This window comes from Scyliorhinus canicula, chromosome 2 (genome assembly GCF_902713615.1).
Source record: "Scyliorhinus canicula chromosome 2, sScyCan1.1, whole genome shotgun sequence".
In the NCBI taxonomy this organism is placed as follows: Eukaryota; Metazoa; Chordata; class Chondrichthyes; order Carcharhiniformes; family Scyliorhinidae; genus Scyliorhinus; species Scyliorhinus canicula.
The window spans coordinates 276,199,640-276,222,593 of record NC_052147.1 but is presented as its reverse complement, the minus strand read 5'-3'; the positions used below and the strand labels follow the sequence as shown (position 1 = coordinate 276,222,593).

The following is a 22,954-nucleotide window of genomic DNA, read 5'->3' as shown; positions in this document are numbered from 1 at the left end:
TGAAATGAAATGAAAAATGAAAATCGCTTATTGTCACGAGTAGGCTTCAATGAAGTTACTGTGAGAAGCCCCTAGTCGCCACATTCCGGCACCTGTCCGGGGAGGCTGGGACGGGAATCGAACCGTGCTGCTGGCCTGCCTGGTCTGCTTTAAGAGCCAGCGATTTAGCCCAGTGAGCTAAACCAGCCCTGACCCTCTGTAAGAGCACTCTACCTAAGCTCACTCGCCCGCCCCATCCCAGCAACCCTGTAACCTAACCTACACATCATTGGACACTGAGGGGCAATGTACAGAATCACAAAAAGATACAACGCAGAAAAGGCCCTTCGGCCAATCAAGCCTGCACCGCCACATGAAAGGGACCTGATCTGCCAATCCTAATCTCATTTGCTAGCCTCGAATGTTGAGACGTGCCAAGTACTCAGGAAGCCTTCCTCTGGCCTTCGGGTGGCGTACTTAATCTTCCCCAGCTCGATAAATTGCGAAAGGTCAGCGAGCCAGTCTGCAGCTGTAGGTGGTGCTGCCGATCGCCAGCCGGGCAAGGTTTAGAGTAGATGAATGAGGCAAGTTTTTTTACACAGAGGGTAGTGGGTGCCTGGAACTCGCTGCCGGAGGAGGTGATGGAAGCAGGGACGATAGTGACGTTTAAGGGGCATCTTGATAAATACATGAATAGGATGGGAATAGAGGGGTACGGACCCCGGAAGTGTAGAAGATTGTAGTTTAGTCGGGCAGCATGGTTGGCACGGGCTTGGAGGGCCGAAGGGCCTGTTCCTGTGCTGTACTTTTCTTTGTTCTTTGAGCAGGATTCTCCAGCGTGCGATTAGGGAAGCAAAAGCAAGGGCGTCAGCCCCCTTCCCCATGCGTAACTTTGGCTGCTCCAATACCCCGAAGATTGCCACTCTAGGGCATGGCTCCAGCCTCACCCTCACAACCTTGGACACTGCTTCGGAGAAGGCTGTCCAGAACCCAGCAAGTTTGGGGCAAGCCCAAAATATGTGGGTGTGGTTGGCCGGGCCCCTCTGGCACCTTTCACATTTGTCCCCCACCCCCAGGAAGAACCTGCTCATTCGGGTTCTGGTCAGGTGCGCTCTGTGCACCACTTTGAGCTGCATTAGGCTGAGCCTTGCGCAGGAGGAGGTGGAGTTCGCCCTGCTTACTGCTTCACTCCAGAGTCCCCATCCCACCTCTGTCCCCAGTTCGTCCTTTGGTGTTCGAGCTCTGTCCAGTAGCTGTCCATATATGTTCCCACATAGCCCCCCCTTCTCGCTGCTTGTGCCTATCAGGTCCTCTAGTAGTGTGCTTTCTGGGACCCTGGGGTACCCTACTGTCTCTTTGCGGAGGAAGTGTTTTATTTGGAGGTGTCTCAATTCCTGTCCTCTTGCTAGTTTCCACTTCCTCGTCAGTTTGTCCAGTGTCGCCAGAACGTCCCCAATCATCAGTGTGCCCCCATCCCGCTTCCATCCTTTGAAGGTGGTATCTAGCATGGCTTGGGGGAACCTGTGATTGCCGCAGATGGGGGCCATAAGGGACATTTTAGTTATCCCGATTATTGTCTCAACTGGGTCCACGTTCTCAGCGTGGCCGCTACCACTGGGCGGGTTGTGTACCTTGTTGAGGAGGATGGGAGTGCTGCTGTGGCCAAGGCCCGGAGGGTTGTTCCTTTACAGGATGCCTCCTCCATTTATACCCAATCGGGGTCTTGTACCCATCCCCTCACTCTCTCTGCCATTGCTGCTCAGTGGTAGTATTGTAGGTTTGGTAACGCCAAGCCCCCTTTGATTTTCCTTCTTTGCAGTGTCAGTTTGGGGATTCTCGGGTTCTTACCCCCCACACAAACACAATGATTAGACTGTCTATATTATGGAAAACGGCCTTGGGGATGAAGATCGGAATGGATCTAAACAGGAAGAGGAACCTTGGCAGTATGTTCATCTTGATCGTCTGCACTCTCTCGCCAGAGAGAGTGGGAGTGAGCCCACCAGGCTGGTCAGGTTTCACTTGTGGATCTGTGACCAGTCTCTGGCTATCTGGATCCCCAGATAACGGAATCTGTTCTGGGCCGTTTTGAACGGGAGCCCCTTCAGCTCTGTCCCTCCCCCTTTTGGGTTCACTGGGAAAGCCTCGCTTTTGCCCAGGTTACGTTTATAGCCCGAGAAGGTTCCAAACTCTTTCAGTATCTGCAGTATTGCCTTCAGTCCCTCCTGTGGCTTTGAGACATAGAGGAGCAGGTCATCTGCATAGAGTGAGACTCTGTGCTCTCTGTCTCCTCTCCGGATTCCCTCCCAGCGTTTTGCATCCCGCAGGGCTATCGCCAGGGGTTCGCCAAGAGTGGAGACAGGGGACAGCCCTGTCTTATTCCAAACACCTCATACTTTTAAGGATTAAATTCCATCTGCCACTTTTCTGTCCATTTGACCATCCTATCTGTATCTTCCTGTAACCCAAGACGCTCAGCCTCACTGTTAACCACCCCGCCGATCTTTGTGACATCTGCAATCTTACTGATCCTTCTCCCCACATGGTCATCTAATAGGGGATCCAGCACAGATCCCTGTGGTATGCCAGTGGACACGCGTCCAGTCACTAAAGCAGCCATCTGTCTTCACCCTCTGTTTCCTACAGCTCAGCCAGCTTTGAATCCACCTTATCAGGTTCCCCTGTATCCCATGTACATTTGCCTTCTTTGTAAGTCTCCCATGTGGGACCTTGTCAAAGGCTTTGCTGAAATCCATGTAAACTACATCAACTGCACTTCCCTCATCTACACACTTAGCCAGGCCAATCCACCAAACCTGCACATCTTTGGACTGTGGGAGGAAACTGGAGCACCCGGAGGAAACTCACACAAACACCGGGAGAACGTACAGACTCCGACCAGACAGCTACCCAAGGCCAGAATCGAGCCCGGGCCCCCGGCGCTGTGAGGCAGCAGTGCTAACCATAAGGGAATATTTAACCGACGTGTGTGCAATTATGGAAGATTATAGGAAAGTAGATCAGGAGAAACTGTTCCCAACATCAAAAGAATTATGGGGAGATAGGGACTTTTTATTTATGCAGTGAGCTTTCTTATGACCTGGAGTGCGCTCCCTCCAAAGGTGGTGGAAGGAGATTCAATTGCAACTTTCAAAATGGAAATGGAAACATTTGCAGAGGGAAGAATGAAGGGCAATTGGGCTATTGGATAGTTTTTTCAAAGAGCCAGCACAATGGGCTGAATGGTCTTCCCCTCACTGAATCACAGAATTGTTACAGCACAATAAACACATTTATTGAACAGTTAACAATTCTCCTATTTGAGTTCAACTCACCTACTAATCTTGTGAAAGTAACTCAATCTAACTAACCAGTCTGCTCTAAGCCATGTGGTGGGTGTGATGCTTCCTGATCTTCCCCTGTCTCTCTGACTGTCGCCTATGGAAAGAGGAAGAGCATGTGTGCCCTGTCCTTTTATATGGGTTGTCCCCTTGTGGTAATGTCACCTCTGGGTGTCTTGATTGCCCATTGGTCGTGTCCTATTCTATGTGTTCATTAGCTGTACGTCTGTATGTCATGATGTCTCTGGTGCTCCCTCTAGTGTTTATTTTGTTCTAATGTATCTACATTAACCCCTTGTGTATTTACAGTGATGCATATCACCACACCCAGCTGCGCTCCAAATGAACAGTTGACCTTGTGCCATTCTCCCACCTTGTCCCCGCGACTCTGCACACTCTGATTCTCTTTTGAACGCCTCCGTTTGAACCTGCCTCCACCACTGTCTCCGGCCGGGATTTTCCAGGGGGATGCTGTGGGCCGCAGCCAAATGTGTGTCGCCTTTTGGCAGAGGAAGATTCCGGCTGTGAACGGGGGCCAGGAAACCCTCGCCTCAGGCCCATCCTTAACCACCCGCTGTGGGGAAAACACTTTTTCTCATGTGGCTTTTTTGCTCCTTCAGCCACTCGTTTTAAATCTGTGGCCTCGTGTTCTCAACCCTTTTGTGGGTGGGAACGGTTTCTCCCCAATCTGCTCTGTCCTGATTCCGCCATGGAACTCTTACAAACCAGCCACAGATCCACAGCACAGCTCGCATTATACACATATGCAAGTGAGGTTGGTCATGTAATGTGATCAATTTAAGGTGACAGAAAGTGCAGAGTGTTACACAAAGAAACTTTGGTGAACCACTGTACACCTGTATTAGGGGATGTAAGGTAGGACCTGTACTACAGGTTCGCCGGTAGCCCCTGCCGGCTGGCTCCGCCCACCAGGAGCTGTATAAAAATGCGTGTCCTCCACTGATCTGCCATTTCGCCAGCTGCAGCAGGAAAAATGAAAATGAAAATGGCTTTATTGTCACGAGTAGGTTTCAGTGAAGTTACTGTGAAAAGCCCCTAGTCGTCACATTCCGGTGCCTGTCCGGGGGAGGCTGGTACGGGAATCGAACCATGCTGCTGGCCACGCATCTGACTGCCATTAAGCCACAGTTGTACCCAATCGGAGTCCTTGTGCAATTGATCGTGCATCAGAAACAAAACTGGTAATTCGTGGTAAAACTGTCACAAAGCTCTGGTTGCAACTTCTGTTCAGGTCATTTATCACGGTCATGGCCCCATGCGCAGCACCCTCAATCCCACCTCCTGTGAAGCGTGAACACACAATCCAGACTCTGTGGTACCAAAGGTGTGCTGCACTGTCAGAGGTGCCCCGTTTATATGATAGCCATGATGTGGAGATGCCGGCGTTGGACTGGGGTGAGCACAGTAAGAAGTCTTACAACACCAGGTTAAAGTCCACCAGGTTTGTTTCAAACACTAGCTTTCGGAGCACTGCTCCTTCACCTCAGGTTGATTCACCCGAGGAAGGAGCAGTGCTCCGAAAGCTAGTGTTTGAAACAAACATGTTGGACTTTAACCTGGTGCTGTAAGACTTCATACTGTTTATATGAGACGCTGAACCAACTCCTTACCTACCCTACCTGCGATGTTGCTTGAGGGACAGATATTGGCTACGATGCAGGATAGAACACCCCTGCTCTTCAAAATAGCAGTTCGCCATCTTTCACATCCGTGAGGAGGCTGCCGGGAACCAGGGGCTAAAATCCCAATTGAGAGTCGGCACCTCCAACGGTTCAGCATTCTAAATGTGCTGCATGATCCAATGTGGGCTATACTTTAATGGTGCTATTAACAAAGTGAGGGAGAATTACTTGGGGTTATTGAGGTTTAATTCTTCAATCCTCCAGCTGTGCTGCACTTCCTCACAGAGCCCACAATCTTCTGACTTGGCTTGAATGTAACCTTACTGAGCCTTAGTTGCATTGCCCTCGACGACGAGTGTTTAATTCCGTCTGTTGCTGTCCAGGTTTTTTTTCTGATCGCTCGTGGGAAGTGGGCATTGCTGGCTGGGCCAGCATTTATTGTCCATTCCTAATTGCCTTCAACTGGGTGGTTTGCTGGGTGGCCATTTCAGAGGACATTTGTCAGGGTCAACCACATTACTGTGGATTTGCAGGCATGTGTAGGCCAGACCGGGTAAGGGATGGCAGATTTCCTTCACTTTAGTGAACCAACTGGGCTTTTATAAAGAATGGACAATGGCTTCATGACCATCATTCGTCTTTTAATTCTGGGTTTTTACTGAAATGAAATTTCCCCATCTGCCATGGTGGGATTCGAACCGGGTCCCCCAGACATTACCCTGGGTCTCCGGATTACTAGTCCAACACCAATACCACTACGCCACCGCCAAAACATTGCCTGTTACTGTCACCTTGTGATGATAGTAAAACCTGTCCAGCACCTTTACCCACCGCCAAGGAAATTGGAACTGAGTGTCGTATCACCCAGCAGGGTTGATGTTATCTAAATTTATAGAGTCATTAATATTTAATTTCAGCATTTAATAGGGCTATGTCAAATGCTTTCAGCTATGGGGTGTATGTTGTATGGATTTAGCCTGTGGCATTTGCAAAGGGCAGTTTGACTGCCTGTTCCGAGCATTAACTCCTCAAAGTAATTCTGATTTTTTAAAAGATTCATTTACGGGATGTGGGTGTCGCTGGTTAGGCCAGCATTTATTGCCCATCCCTTGTTGCCCTTTTGCCCTTCAGAAGGTGGTGGTGAGCTGTCCTCTTGAACCGCTGCAGTCCTTCAGGTATAGGTACCCCCACAGTGCTGTTAGGGAGGGAGTTCCAGGATGTTGTCCCAGCGACAGTGAAGGAGCGGCGATGTATTTCCAAGTCAGGCTGGTGAGTGACTTGGAGGGGATTCTCCAGGTGGTGGGATTCCCAGGTATCTGCTGCTTTTACCCTTCTAGATAGTAGTGGTTGTGGGTTTGGAAGGTGGTGTCTAAGGAGCCTTGGTGAGTTACTGGAGTGCATGTTGTAGATGGTACACACGGCCGCCACTGTGCGTCGGTGGTGGAGCGTTTGAATGTTTGTGGAAGGGAGAGCAATCAAGCTGGCTGCCTTGTCCAGGATGGTGTCAAGCTTCTCGAGTGTTATCATAGAATTTACAGTGCAGAAGGAGGCCATTCGGCCCATCGAGTCTGCACCGGCTCTTGGAAAGAGCAACCTACCCAAGGTCAACTCCTCCACCTTATCCCCATAACCCAGTAACCCCACCCAACACTAAGGGCAACTTTGGACACTAAGGGCAATTTATCATGGCCAATCCACCTAACCTGCACATCTTTGGACTGTGGGAGGAAACCGGAGCACCCGGAGGAAACCCACGTACACACGGGGAGGATGTGCAGACTCCACACAGACAGTGACCCAAGCCGGAATCGAACATGGGACCCTGGAGCTGTGAAGCAATTGTGCTATCCACAAAGCTACTGTGCTGCCCTGGTTGTTGAAGCTGCAACTCATCCAGGCAAGTGGCGAGTATTCCATCACACACTTGACTTGATTGATTTGATTTAATTTGATTTATTATTGTCATATGTATTAGTATACAGTGAAAAGTATTGTTTCTTGCATGCTGTACAAACAATGCATACCGTCCATAGGGAAGGAAGGAGAGACTGCAGAATATAATGTTACAGTTATAGCAAGGTGTAGAGAAAAGATCAACTTAATACGAGGTAGGTCCATTCAAAAGTCTGATGGCAGTAGAACGAACGAAGCTGTTCTTGAGTCGGTTGGTACGTGACCTCAAACTTTGGTATCTTTTTCCTGATGGAAGAAGATGGAAGAGAGTATGTCCCGGGGTGCGTGGGGTCCTTAATTATGCTGACTGCCTTTCTGAGGCAGTGGGAATTATAGACAGAGTCAATGGATGGGAGGCTGGTTTGCGTGATGGACTGGGCTACATTCACGACCTTTTGAGCAGGACTTGTTCCTTGTTGATGGTGGGAGGGTCAGGAGGTGAGTTACTCGCCGTAGGATTCCTAGCCTTTGACCTGCCGTGGTAGTCACGCAACAATGCACCAAGTAACTTGGAAAATAAGAAGGATTTGCATTGATGTAGGGGTTTTCAAAGTCCCCCAAAAGCTTTACAGCCAATTAAATCCTTTTCAAATGTAGCCACTGTTGTAATGTAGGAGACATGGCAGACGTTTTGCGTGCAGCAAGCTTCCACAAGCAGCAGTGCAATAATGACAAGATCATTTATTTTGGTTGAGAGATAACTATCTTGGGTTATTCAGCAGAACAAGCTTTTTCTCAGATTGTGCCACCTCCACCTGTGAAGGTAGGTGAGGCCTCAGCTTAACATCTCATCCAAAAGCTGGCACCTTCAATGGCCGTTCGGCGGTCAATCCCTCATCAGTATCAGTATGGAGTGGGACTCTGAGCCGCAACTTTCTGGATGCAAAGTGCTACTCACTGAGCCATCAGTGACTCTATAAACGCCATACCCTTCATCCATACCCTTCAACACCCTTCCATTTCTTGTGGGCTCCCATTCCTTGTGTTTCTTCCCAAAATATGTTAGCTTGCAAAATTATCTTCATTAAATTGTGCCTGCCACCTGCTTGTCCACCCCCCCACTAACCTTCTACAATCTTCCTCATGCTAATCCCCTTTTCAGCATGCTTTGAGATTGTGCTTTTTATTCCAAATCAATATTTTAGGTATCACTTGAGAAAATAGTGACCCCCCCCCTACTCACCCTGGACACGCCTCTTCCAACCTTTCTCCAACTGGAGCAACATCGATTGACCCTCTGACTCTACATTTCCTGCCCATCACCCAACTCTCTCGGGAAACTGCCACATTTCCTGTTATTTTTTAAAACCGTTTTATTCTCCATTTCCGCATTTTCTTCAAAGTTTACACCCCACCAACAAACGGTAACGAATACAATGTCAATCCCCTTTATCAACAACGACGATCCCATTCTCCCACCAACCCCCAAACGACGGCTCGTCTGACAATGTAAGCATCAAATACAACAAACCCTCCCAAGGAGAAAAAAAAAGAAAAAGAAACCCGGAATCGCCTATGGTCACCATTGACATATATAGTCCACCCCACCACCCCCTAATATTCAATGCCATCCAATCCCCGAAAGAGTACCGTGAATGACACCCATGAATTGTAGACCCCCCCACCCCCCTCTCCCAGATTCCTCCACTTCCTCTTGTAAACTCCTCCCCCCCAGCCTCGGTTCATTCCCCCAACTTTTCACCCTGGCGAGACTCACCGAAACCTGTTCTGCCAGGCTCCGATGGCCGCAGCCCCTCCCCCTACCTCACTCCCGTTCACTGGCCGGCTTAAACCGGCCAGCGTGGAGGCCCCTACATTTCCTGTTGTAACCATGTACCTGAATCTTTCCAACAAACCTCTTGTGAATCACATTCAAAAAAATATATATTCTTCCATGGGAAGTGGACGTCTCTGGCAAGGCCAGCATTTGCAGTCCATTTCTAATTGCTGTTGAAACGGGTGGTTTCAGAGAGCACATGCTGCTATAAGTCTAGAGTCACATGTAGACCAGACTGGGTAACAATGGCAGATTTCCCTTCCTAAAGGATGTTCGTGAGGGGTTTTTACAACAATCAACGATAGTTTCATGGTCACCATTACTGAGACTAGCTTTATAGTTCAGATTTATTAATTTAATTCAAAATCCACCAGCTGCCATTGTGGGATTTGAACCCAGCCCCCAGAGCATTAGTCTAGGCCTTATGGCCCTGCCTCTGGCCCGACATCTGTGAATATCCTGTTTTAATTGAAGTCTGAAAAAAAATGTACTCACCAGAATGCCTATCTTTGGGCGCGTACATGCGTATGAGATATTGTGATCGTGCCAGACTCTGAATAAAGTAGAATCAGAAAAGATGGACAGTTGGCTGGCAGAGTCAAAAGTTTAGGAAGAAATGTATTGAGAAAAAATAACCCTGCGAAGCAAGAGCTGTGGCTTTAAGTTTTTAAAAAAACATAAGGAAAAAAAGAGTTGCTGCAAATTTTTTTTAAAAAAGAGCACATGGAAAGAAATGCTTTAGGTTCAAAAAAATGCTCCATGGGAACTCCAGCGAGATGTCCCAAAGTGCAGGAAAAATAATGATGCTAAAATTGGGAAGCTTCTGATGTGCAGGGTCGGGGGGAGGGGAGCCTGTGGAGGGTCCCTGGAAGCAATGACTGCACTGGTCACCATCAATTAAGCGAGAAAAGTTCTGAAGTTTTAAAAGAAATAGTTAATACGTTTTAAAATCAATGCAGCCTTGGACCTCAGGCCTGCTGGGTCTCGGAGGGAAATAGACAAAAAATGGATATGCACCTTAAGTGCTCTCAGCTGCAGGGCTATGTACCGGGCTCTGGAAGAGCACCTGGGTGTCCTTGGGCTGGCATGGACAAGATGGGCCGAATGGCCTCCTTCTGTGCTGTAACTTTTCTATGATTCTAATGTAAGGTGCTCGGCAGAGCAAGGGTCAACGTGGGACAGAGTGATGTTTGTAGTCAAATATTCAGCGAACAGCCTAGAATTGAACTTGGTAAGCAGCAAGCCTGCATGGAACAGCTCCATGCAAAACCATATTTGGAACTGTACATAGTTAAAGCCTGCCAATAAAAATGTTTATGTTTAAACACACAAGCTTCAAGATCTTATCAATGCATTATCAGCACTGCAACAATACAAAGCCCACTTTAAGTACACAATATGAAACTTTGATAGTAGATCAAGTTAGATCCCCGGAATTATTGCCCCTGAGACCACCCTGTGGTAGTAAGTAGACATGGAGGGACGGATTGATTGGAAACACGTGGACCACTTGAAGGGGAGGGAGACGCTCCACTAGTCAATGTTGCCATCAAGAAATGTTTTTGAACCCGTAAGCGCTCAAGTACTTGATCGACCTTTTATAGTCATAACTGATGTCTCCGCGGAACCAAGTAGTAATGAACAGCCTGTGCCAGAAGAGGTACTTGCTGTTGCAATTCCTGTTAATGCCAATCCTTTGGAAGCATCTCAGACAACAGAATCACACCAATAACATAGTTATTGTGGATTTTATAAAGGAGTTAAAGAGGAAGGGATGTGATGATTTGTGATGATCGGTACTTTAACGGCAACACAGCAGAGTAAAGGTCACCTGGGCTCTTTCTGTCTGTGACAAAAACGTGTGTGTAAGCTGTGGCTCAATGCAGGATAGGTGGGGGAGCAGGGGAGGGAGGAGCATTTTCACCTCTCAGTCAGGATGTTGCGGCTTCAACTGTCACTCTAGGGCACTGGTGGGCAACCTGCGGCCTGGGAGCCATGTGCGGCCACGAGACATTTTGTTGACCATTGCCCATGCGCAGGGTTGTCACATTCCTCTAGTTTCCATCCAAGTAGTTTTTTTTTCCTGCCGGTATGACTGAAGCACTATAGGACAGCACCATAGGTTAGCACTGCGGCCTCACAGCGCCAGGCACCCAGGTTCAATTCCCGGCTTGGGTCACTGTCTGTGCCAGAGTCTGCACATTCTCCCTGCGTCTGCGTGGGCTTCCTCCGGGCGCTCCGGTTTCCTCCCACAAGTCCTGAAAGACGTGCTTGTTAGGTGAATTGGACATTCTGAATTCTCCCTCGGTGTACCCGAACAGGCGCCGGAATGTGGCGACTAGGGGATTTTCACAGTAACTTCATTGCAGTGTTAATGTAAGCCTACCTGTGACACTAATAAAGGTTATTTTTATTATTATTATTACGTAAAGCAAAGGTAAGTGAAGTGAGGTGTGTGCTGATTGCTCACGACATTCACTGTGTCCAATCAACTTGTTACGAAATATTCGGCGTGAATTTAAAGTATCCTAACATATTCAAGGGTCATATACAGTGAACAAACCTGATTTTAATCTTGTGGCCCACTGAGTTGAAGGAGGGCCACTCGGGCAGCCCACTTACTAGCCTAGGTTGCCCATCACTGATCCAGGGGTTAAGCATGGAAATCAAGGTTGACGCTCCAGTGTAGCACTGAGGGAATGCTGCACTTCAGAGGTGCTGTGTTTTAGATCAGACCTAAAGTGAGGCCTCACCTGCCTTCCAGGTGAACGTAAAAAGATCCCACGACGGCATCTTGAAGAAGAGCTGGGAGGGGCGGGGGGAGGGGGTCTCCCCAATATCCGGATTAATAATTTATCCCTGAGCCAACATCACAAAAACAGATTATCTGATCATTTTCACACTGGTGTTTGTGGGAGTTTGCTGTGCGCAATGTGATTGCCGCATTTCCTACCTGACCATAGCGACTGCCCTTCACGGGCTGTCAAGCACCTTCATTTTTAATTTTTTTTGCCATCATAAAACCTGCCGTATAAATGGACCTTTTTTAAAAAATGTAAAGTTAGTTGTGGGTGAACTCGCAGAATCCACCATTCGAGATAAAATCAGTGAGCCTTTCGAAAGACTGCGGGTAATCATGTTTGGGATGGGGTGGGATGTGTCGTGACGCACGAGGTATCACAAATATGTCGGGCTGGTTTGACAGGACTGTCATTGTTTCTTTGCCTTGGAAAGAGGCGGGAGAAAATTGGAGAGGGAAAAAGATGCTTTAAGTGCATTTAACAATGATGTCAATGGTCCTCGTAACTGCTGAAAGATGGTAATATTGTTAGTGGAGAGAAGCTAAAGGATGTGCCTTCGCACTCCCAGTTAAAGTCGACCTGGGTCAATGACTACCTCTGCCTGAAGTTTGAGTCCATTATGTGGCCAATTTTTTATGAACCTCCCGATATAACTTCACGATTAGGATTTATGACTTTTAGCATGTAGCCAACCCTCGTTGAAAAGTTGTTTTTGGAACCAGTTTCTTTTTTATTGCCTGCTTCTGATAGCAGTTACATTCTAATTCATTAAGGGTCCTCATAATAATGTGTCAAGTGTTAGTTGTAACCTCTGACTCCACCATTGACTATTACAAATCTCATCGGTTCAACTTTTCGGGGCCTGTTTTTTTTTTTTAAAAAGCCACTTTTAAAAAAAAAATTCCTTTACACCTCTTCTCTTTAAAAAATGTTCCCCCCTCTTTATTTTACATTCTGCAGTGGGAGACAGTGATGTCAGGGTAATGTCACTGGACTAGTAATCCAGAGGCCCAGGCTGATAACCTGGGGACATGCAGCGAATGGACTTTAAATTCAATCTACAAAATATGCAATTAAAAGCTCGTCTCAGGCATGGCAACTATTAAGTCATCATTAAACCGTCATTAAAAACCCACCTGGTTCACTAATGCCACGTTAGGGAAGGGTCTCTGCCGTCCTTACCTGATCTGTCCGTAATTCCACAGCATTATGGTTGAATCTTACCTGTCCTCTGAAACGGCCCAGTAAGCCACTCAGTTCAAGGGCAATTAGGGTTGGGCAACAATGCTGGCACGGCCCAGGGATGCTTACATCCCATGCAAGAATAAAAACTTGATTTAACGCTGATTTTACCCTCCTCGCTACTTATGCTATTTACTTTCCAATTCTTATCTCTCACCAGTTAAGGAGACGCCCCGTGGGTTGCCCTCTTCACCCTGGTGCCCCGTTTCCCTCACTGTTCCATTATCAGCTGGCACTTCCGGTCACTTTGTGGGGGCAAGATTGTTTTGTAGGGGGCAAGTTTAACTCGAGGCAGGAGCTGTTAGATGCCGTGACTCAGCAAACACTGGCCATGTGCTCATTCCTCACAGCTTGGTGGATGAATCTTGTTTACATTTCGCTCGCCAATCTCGAGGCTGAGGTCAGACCAGTTTCGTGTTGATTCAGAGGTTGAGGCGTCATCGAGATTGCAGCTGTCAGAACTTCGGGCTGTATTGCTGCATTGGAAAGAGTTCTACCCCTACAAGGACATACTCATCACCAGGCACTTAATCCTTCTCTCACTTTCCCCGAAAATATTAACACTAAACAACTCCTTCCACGAAACATTTCCCCCTTCAACAGCCATTGGCACAGCGAGTAGCACTCTCACCTCTGAGTCAGGAGGTTTGTTTTTTTAATTATTTCCTAGTATGTGGGCCTTGCTGACTAGGCCAACATTTTTTGCCCATCCATAATTGCTCTTTAGAGAGGCTAATAGTCAACAGCATTGCTGTGGGCCTGGAGCGACAGGTAGGCCAGACCAGGTGAGGATGGCAGATTTCCTTCCCTATAGGACAGTAGTGAAACAGGTTTTTTTTTAAAACAACTTTCAATTCCCGATTTATTAATCAATTGAACCCAGTTCCTCAGAGCTTTAGCCTGGGCCTCTCGATTACCAGCCCATTGACGTTACCATCGGCCCACCATCTCCCCCTATTGGTTGTGTGTTGAAGTCCAACTTCAGAATGTGAGCACCAAGTCTAAGCACGAGTGCAGTGCAGCATGAAAGGTGCCATCCTTCAGATGAGGATTAATCATTTATCAGTTTCTGGGAGCTTGCTGTGTGGAAATTAGCTGTCACCTTTCCTAAATGTTTCCTGGCCGAAGCAGTTGGAACAACCTTCAGCCAGAAGTACTTACTGGATGATCCATCTCAGCCACCTCTGGAAGTCCCCAGCATCATGGATGCCAGTCTTCAGCCAATTCAAATTGCTCCACATGGGTGGCACAGTGGTTAGCACTGCTGCCTCACAGCGCCAGGGACCCCGGTTCGATTCCGACCTCGGGCGACTGTCTGTGTGGAGTTTGCACGTTCTCCCCGTTTCTGCGTGAGTTTCCTCCGGGTGCACTGGTTTCTTCCCACAGCCCAAAGATGTGCAGGTTAGGTGGATTGGCCTTGCTAAATTGTCCCTAGTTGGGGTTACAAGGATAGAGTGAGGAATTGGGCCTAGGTAGGGTGCTCCTTCAGAGGGTCGGTGCAGACTCGATGGCCCGAATGGCCTCCTTCTGCACTGTAGGGATTCTAGGATTTCAAGAAATGTTTGAAGGAACTGGATACAGCAAAGGCTCTAGGCCCTGACAATGTTCCAGCCAAACTGTTCCAGTACAGGCTTGGAGGGCTGAAGGGTCTGTTTCTGTGCTGTATTGTTCTGCAGCCACAACACTAGCATCTATCTGGCAATATGGAAAATTGCCCAGGTATGTCCTCTACACAAAGCAGAACAAATCCAACCTGGCCAATTATCGCCCCATCAGTCTGCTCTCACTCTCAGCAAAATGGTGGATGAGGTGATCAGCAGGGCTGACAACCAGCTCTTACTCAGAAAAGACCTGCTCATTGATGCGCAGTTTGAGTTCCCCCAGGGTCAGCCCCAAACCTCATTGCAGCCTTGGTTCAGACATGGACAAAAGAGGTGAACTCCAGAGGTGAGGTGCAGAGTGACCACCCCTGACATCAAGGTCGTATTTGACTGAGTACAACAACAACTGGACTCAATGGGAACCAGCGGGGAAACTCTCCTCTGGTTAGAATCATAACTAGCACAAAGGCAGATGTTGGTTATTGTTGCAAACCAATCATTTCTGCTCCATGACATCACTGCAGAAGTTCCTCAGGGTAGGGTCCTAGGTCCAACCATCTTCAGCTGCTTCATCAATGACCTCCCTTCCATCATAAGATCAGAAGCGTGGATGTTTGCAGATGATTGCACAATGTTCAGCATCATTCGCAACTCCTCAGATACTGAAACAGTCTGCGCCAATAAGAAATAATCCAACCATCGCCTCTTGACATTAAAAGGTTTTTATCATCGCTTAATCCCCACAATCAATACTGTAGGGGTTACTATTGACTAGAAACTGAACTGGGACAGCCACATGGATACAAGAGCAGGACAGAGGCTGGGAATCCTGCGGTGAGTAACTCACCTCCTGACTCTCCAAAGCCTGTCCACCATCTACAAAGCACAAGTCAGGAGTTTAATGGAATACTCTCCACTTGCCTGGATGAGTGCAGCTCCATCAATACTCAAGATGCCCAACACCATCCAGGACAAAACAGCTTGTTTGATTGACACCACACCTACTACCTTCGACATTCACTCTCTCCACTACCGATGCACACTGACAGCAGTGTGTACCATCTACAAGATGCACTGGAGGAACTCATCAAGGCTGTTTAAATAGGACCTTCCAAACCTGCGATGTCAACCTCCTAGAAGGACAAGCTCAGCAGGCACATGGGGACACCACCACTTGCACGTTCCTCTCCAAGCCACACACCAAACTGACTTGGAGATATATTGGCCGTTCCTTCACCGTCGCTGGGTCAAAATCCTGGAACTCCCTCCCGAACAGCACTGTGGGTGTATCCACAGCACATGGACTGCAGCGGTTAAAGAAGGCAGCTCACCACCACCTTCTCAAGGGCAATTAGAGTTGGGCAATAAAGGCTGGCCTAGCCAGTGATGCCCACATCTCAAGGAAGATTTTTTGTAAAATAACTTACCACATTGACTACACTAATTGACTATGAAACACCTTGTGACATCTTGAGGTATGGAAGGGTGCTATAGAAATGCAAGTTTCTGTCTTCCTCACAGCTCTAATCTCTGTGTTTCTTCTCTAGCCCCTCCTGTAAACAAAGTTGAACTTTTCAAGTCGTTCTTCAAAGGAAGTATTGAAACAAAACTGTTCAATGAATAAGTCAACCATCAGGATGCTAATGCATGAAATATGAATTTGATGCATCATTTGACAAAACTCTGTTCTTGCCTCCTGCAGTTTGGTGCGAGAGGTGACTGGGGTAAATGTGAACATGCGAGTGGGGATTCACAGTGGCCGAGTGCACTGCGGCGTCCTGGGGCTCCGCAAGTGGCAGTTCGACGTGTGGTCAAACGATGTGACCCTGGCCAATCATATGGAAGCAGGAGGCAAGGCTGGGTAAGAGTTATACCTCTCTCTGAATCAGGGCTTTTGGCAATGCTCCGAGGAATGAATGGCATGGCACTCTCACCCCTAACCTCATACACCAGCTGCCCCTCAGCTTACCCCACACAGCCATCAATATTAAATCAATAGTGCTGCTCTCTTTAAATGACATTTATAGTGGCACAGCGTAAACCGTATTAAGTGCACTAGACTATCCTGTGGGGGGGGGGGGGGGGGGGGGGGGGTGTTCAAGGGGTTCTTCACACTGGTTAACGTGTTCCTTTGCATTTGAAACTGCGCAGGCTGTATTCTTTCACTCCCCATTTGCATTCAGCAATAACAGAAAATGCAACAACACAGGTTGAGGATTCCCTCTGCACTTTGGAAAAACTTTCTTGTTTCCATTGACCACTGCGGATATCAGGCAAATGGCTTTGTCACCATGTACCCTGTCCAGTCGAGCGTGTTTTGAGGAAATGTGGGAAGAATGAGCTGATCTCAGAGGGGGAAATGGACTGCAAGAGTGGACCCCAAGTGGGGACTGCAGGAGTTGATTTACTACTTACGCACATTTATGTCTACTTTTAACAATTCCAAAGGATGCTTGACCTACTCCAAAGGGCACCTTACCTCCCACAATTGTGTCCCAGGGACATTTCCAGAGGGGTACCTTGCCTCTCCAAATGGGTACCCTGGCTATCCAAACACATTTACAAAGTGTTAGGGTTAGGTTTGCTCTTGCCTGGCCCAATCTGCACATTCTGGGTTTCACACAGCAGGGATGCAAAAATCAGAATTGTGTAGAGGCTACTGCTGGTTTTAAAGAGCCAGTTGTCTCCATCACCCGTACACTCACGAACCCAGGCCCACCCCATTTCCTCAAAGATCGGAACCAGCATTTGTAGGGCAGGGCTTAGAATTTTCAACCCCGTCTACTGTTTTTGCCGCAGCTGAGAGGCTGAATGTTGACCAGGTCTTGCCGCATATTGACGTAGAGCATAGAACATAGAACATAGAACAGTACAGTACAGAACAGGCCCTTCGGCCCTCGATGTTGTGCCAAGCATTGTCCGAAACCAAGATCAAGCTATCCCACTCCCTGTCATTCTGGTGTGCTCCATGTGCCTATCCAATAACCGCTTGAAAGTTCCTAAAGTGTCCGACTCCACTATCACAGCAGGCAGTCCATTCCACACCCTAACCACTCTCTGAGTAAAGAACCTACCTCGGACATCCCTCCTATATCTCCCACCCTGAACCTTATCATTATGCCCCCTTGTAACTGCTACATCCACCCGAGGAAATAGTCTCTGAATGTCCACTCTATCTATCCCCCTCATCACCTTATAGACCTCTATTAAGTTGCCTCTCATCCTCCTCCACTCCAAAGAGAAAAGCCCTACCTCCCTCAACCTTTCCTCATAAGACCTGTCCTGCAAACCAGGCAGCATCCTGGTAAATCTCCTTTGCACCCTTTCCAATGCTTCCACATCCTTCCTATAATGAGGTGACCAGAACTGCACACAATACTCCAAATGTGGTCGTACCAGGGTCATGAATAGTTGCAGCATAACCCTGCGGCTCTTAAACTCAAGCCCCCTGTTAATAAACGCTAACACACTAAAAGCCTTCACGGCTCTATCCACTTGAGTGGCAACCTTCAGAGATCTGTGGACGTTTCCACTGCTACCTTCCCGCAGGATACAGGACAGGGTGGTCTCGGGCATGTGGGTAGGGGACGGAAAGGTATCAGACATATACCAGGAGCTGCAGGAGGGGGAGGAGGCCCCGGCGGAGGAGCTGAGGGGAAAGTGGGAGGAGGAGCTGGGTGAGGAGCTGGATGAGGGCCTGTGGGCAGACGCCCTGGGCAGGGTCAATTCCTCCTCATCTTGTGCCAGGCTTACCCTGATTCAGTTTAAGGTGGTGCACCTGGCGCACATGACAGCGGCAAGAATGAGCAAGTTCTTTGGGGTGGAGGACAGTTTGTGTGAGGTGTTCAGGGAGCCCAGCAAACCATGTCCATATGTTTTGTGCATGCCCGGCACTTAAAGAATTCTGGAGAGGCTTTGCAAAGGCTCTGTCCAAGGTCTTGGACACTCGGGTAAAGCCGAGTCTGGGGATAGTGATAATTGGGGTGTTAGAAGATCCGTGAGTGCAGAAGTCGAAAGAGGCCGGAGTCTTGGCCTTTGCCTCCTTGATAGCCCAGAGACGGCTCTTGTTAATGTGGAGGGACGCGAAACCCCCAAGTGTGGAGACTTGGGTCAGTGACATGGCTGTGTTTCTAAGTTTGGAAAGGATAAAGTTTGCCTTAAGAGGGTCCTTGCTGGGGTTCTCCAGGCGGTGGCAACCGTTCCTTGACTTTCTCGTGGAACGTCAAGTGAGGAGGTCAGCAGCAGCAGCAGCAAACCGGGGGGGGGGGGGGGGGGGGGGAGAGAGACGGTGGTATGGGTTGTGGATGGATTTCACTGGTAGAGGGTAGATATCTCACCTTGTTTTGTTAAGTTGTTAATTCGTTTTTTTTAAATTCTGTTTTTTGTTGCCTTTTTGTAGTGGTTTTGTAAAAATTTTGTTAAATTTTGAATAAAAACAAGTTAAAAAAAAAAAAAGATCTGTGGACATGAACCCCAAGATCTCTCTGTTCCGCCACAATCCTCAGAAGCCTGCCGTTGACCCTGTAATCCGCATTCAAAATTTTTCTGCCAAAGTGAATCACCTCGCACTGGTCAGGGTTAATCTCCATCTGCCATTTTTCGGCCCAGCTCTGCATCCTATCAATCATGGACATGGACCGCTTCAGTATCTGAGGAGCCGTGAATGGTGCTGAACATTGTGCAATCATTAGTGAACATCCCCACTTCTGACCTTATGATGGAAGGGAGGTCATTGATGAGGCAGCTGAAGATGGTTGGGGCCGAGGACACTATCCTGAGGAACTCCTGCAGTGATGTCCTGGAGCTGAGATGGCAGAGCTCCAACCGCCACAACCATCTTCCTTTTGTGCCGGGTATGACTCCAGCCAGCGGAGACTTTTCCCCCTGATTCCCATTGACTTTATTTCATGCCAGACTCGGTCAATTGCAGCCTTGATGTTTGTTGTTGAATCTTTTTAGCATAGGGTGCCCAAAGTGTGAAGAAATGGTGAAAGGGGTGACAATGTTGCGGGGGGAGAATGTGTGTTGTGGTGTGGAGGAATAAGTGCACAGCCCTGGAGAGGAAAGGGTTAACCAGCATGCCTGACTGCTCTGGGTATGTTTCACTCTGCAAAGTGATATTTGTGAGATGAATATTTTAATAATCCCTTACTTCATTAACTAGCGAGGGCTAGGATGAGTCTAAAAGTATCTCTGGTTACAGGTTTTCTGCAAGTCCTTTCTGTAATGTATCAGAAACTCTTATCTTTCAGTCTCAGTTTTATGTAAATGGGTCAGGTTACCGATACATGAAAAGGAACAAAAAAAACTTTATTGCAGCAACTAAAACATAGAATTTCACTGGTCCTAGACTCTAGGATCAGCAGCAAGGTAATTTTGTATCTTTTGTTTTTTGTGCTTCTACTTAATTGCATGATCAGGTTTTACTGAATTACTGAGACACTCAAGCTGGGGAGACCCCAGGAGCGATATTTTTATAGCTGTCAGCAATGGTAAAGTCCTAATCTTTGGCTAAATGAAATGAAAATGAAAATCGCTTATTGTCACGAGTAGGCTTCAATGAAGTTACTGTGAAAGCCCCTAGTCGCCACATTCCGGAGCCTGTTCGGGGAGGCTGGTACGGGAATCGAACCGTGCTGCTGGGTCTGCTTTAAAAGCCAGCGATTTAGCCCAGTGAGCTAAACCAGGAGAGGGAAGAGCAGAGATATCTCCCTGCCCCTCACATTCTCTCTGCCCGCCTGCCTGCCCCTCGCACTCTCCCTGCCTGCCTGCCCCTCGCACTCTCTCTGCCTGCCTGCCCCTCGCACTCTCCCTGCCTGCCTGCCCCTCGCACTCTCCCTGCCTGCCTGCCCCTCGCACTCTCTCTGCCTGCCTGCCCCTCACACTCACCCTGCCTGCCCCTCACACTCACCCTGCCTGCCCCTCACACTCTCCCTGCCTGCCTGCCCCTCGCACTCTCCCTGCCTGCCTGCCCCTCACACTCACCCTGCCTGCCCCTCACACTCACCCTGCCTGTCCCTCACACTCTCCCTGCCTGCCCCTCACACTCTCCCTGCCTGCCAGCGCCTCGCACTCTCCCTGCCTGCCTGCCCCTCACACTCTCCCTGCCTGCCTGCCCCTCACACTCTCCCTGCCTGCCAGCGCCTCGCACTCTCCCTGCCTGCCTGCCCCTCGCACTCTCTCTGCCTGCCCCTCACACTCACCCTGCCTGCCTGCCCCTCGCACTCTCTCTGCCTGCCTCCCCCTCACACTCTCCCTGCCTGCCTGCCCCTCGCACTCTCCCTGCCTGCCTGTCCCTCACACTCACCCTGCCTGCCCCTCACACTCGCCCTGCCTGCCTGCCCCTCGCACTCTCTCTGCCTGCCTCCCCCTCACACTCTCCCTGCCTGCCTGCCCCTCGCACTCTCCCTGCCTGCCTGTCCCTCACACTCACCCTGCCTGCCCCTCACACTCTCCCTGCCTGCCCCTCGCACTCTCCCTGCCTGCCTGCCCCTCGCACTCTCCCTGCCTGCCTGTCCCTCACACTCACCCTGCCTGCCCCTCACACTCTCCCTGCCTGCCCCTCGCACTCTCCCTGCCTGTCCCTCACACTCACCCTGCCTGCCCCTCACACTCTCCCTGCCTGCCCCTCGCACTCTCTCTGCCTGCCCCTCACACTCACCCTGCCTGCCTGCCCCTCGCACTCTCTCTGCCTGCCTCCCCCTCACACTCTCCCTGCCTGCCTGCCCCTCGCACTCTCCCTGCCTGCCTGTCCCTCACACTCACCCTGCCTGCCCCTCACACTCGCCCTGCCTGCCTGCCCCTCGCACTCTCTCTGCCTGCCTCCCCCTCACACTCTCCCTGCCTGCCTGCCCCTCGCACTCTCCCTGCCTGCCTGCCCCTCACACTCTCCCTGCCTGCCCCTCACACTCTCCCTGCCCGCCTGCCCCTCACACTCTCCCTGCCTGCCCCTCACACTCTCCCTGCCTGCCCCTCGCACTCTCCCTGCCTGCCTGCCCCTCACACTCTCCCTGCCTGCCCCTCACACTCTCTCAGCCTGCCTGCCCCTCGCACTCTCCCTGCCTGCCCCTCACACTCTCTCAGCCTGTCCCTCACACTCTCCCTGCCTGCCTGCCCCTCACACTCTCTCAGCCTGCCCCTCACACTCTCCCTGCCTGCCCCTCACACTCTCCCTGCCTGCCCCTCACACTCTCCCTGCCTGCCTGCCCCTCGCACTCTCCCTGCCTGCCTGCCCCTCGCACTCTCTCTGCCTGCCTGCCCCTCACACTCTCCCTGCCTGCCCCTCACACTCTCTCAGCCTGCCTGCCCCTCACACTCTCCCTGCCTGCCCCTCGCACTCTCCCTGCCTGCCCCTCACACTCTCCCTGCCTGCCTGCCCCTCGCACTCTCCCTGCCTGCCTGCCCCTCGCACTCTCCCTGCCTGCCCCTCGCACTCTCCCTGCCTGCCCCTCGCACTCTCCCTGCCTGCCCCTCGCACTCTCCCTGCCTGCCCCTCACACTCTCCCTGCCTGCCCCTCACACTCTCCCTGCCTGCCCCTCACACTCTCCCTGCCTGCCCCTCGCACTCTCCCTGCCTGCCTGCCCCTCACACTCTCCCTGCCTGCCCCTCGCACTCTCCCTGCCTGCCTGCCCCTCACACTCTCCCTGCCTGCCCCTCGCACTCTCCCTGCCTGCCTGCCCCTCGCACTCTCCCTGCCTGCCTGCCCCTCACACTCTCCCTGCCTGCCTGCCCCTCACACTCTCCCTGCCTGCCTGCCCCTCACACTCTCTCTGCCTGCCCCTCGCACTCTCCCTGCCTGCCCCTCACACTCTCCCTGCCTGCCCCTCACACTCTCCCTGCCTGCCCCTCACACTCTCCCTGCCTGCCCCTCACACTCTCCCTGCCTGCCCCTCGCACTCTCCCTGCCTGCCCCTCACACTCTCCCTGCCTGCCTGCCCCTCGCACTCTCCCTGCCTGCCTGCCCCTCACACTCTCCCTGCCTGCCTGCCCCTCACACTCTCCCTGCCTGCCCCTCACACTCTCCCTGCCTGCCCCTCACACTCACCCTGCCTGCCCCTCACACTCTCCCTGCCTGCCCCTCACACTCTCCCTGCCTGCCCCTCGCACTCTCCCTGCCTGCCTGCCCCTCACACTCTCCCTGCCTGCCCCTCACACTCTCCCTGCCTGCCCCTCGCACTCTCCCTGCCTGCCTGCCCCTCGCACTCTCCCTGCCTGCCCCTCACACTCTCCCTGCCTGCCCCTCACACTCTCCCTGCCTGCCTGCCCCTCGCACTCTCCCTGCCTGCCTGCCCCTCACACTCTCCCTGCCTGCCCCTCGCACTCTCCCTGCCTGCCCCTCACACTCTCCCTGCCTGCCCCTCGCACTCTCCCTGCCTGCCCCTCACACTCTCCCTGCCAGCCCCTCACACTCTCCCTGCCTGCCCCTCACACTCTCCCTGCCTGCCTGCCCCTCGCACTCTCCCTGCCTGCCCCTCACACTCTCCCTGCCTGCCCCTCGCACTCTCCCTGCCTGCCTGCCCCTCACACTCTCCCTGCCTGCCCCTCGCACTCTCCCTGCCTGCCCCTCACACTCTCCCTGCCTGCCCCTCACACTCTCCCTGCCTGCCTGCCCCTCAC

General features: G+C 50.7%; 1 protein-coding gene across 2 annotated transcripts in view; it reads left to right on the top strand.

The window, feature by feature from the left end:
- adcy5 (adenylate cyclase 5) overlaps nucleotides 1-22,954 on the top strand; it is a 403,818-nt gene that overhangs the window by 241,657 nt on the left and 139,207 nt on the right. The window contains exon 6 of one of the 2 annotated variants that reach the window (XM_038790091.1): nucleotides 16,040-16,198. The exons of the other annotated variant lie outside the window; for it this stretch is intronic. Coding sequence (XP_038646019.1) covers nucleotides 16,040-16,198 — 159 coding nt within the window. The remainder of the gene's footprint in view (nucleotides 1-16,039; nucleotides 16,199-22,954) is intronic. 2 annotated transcript variants of the gene reach the window in all.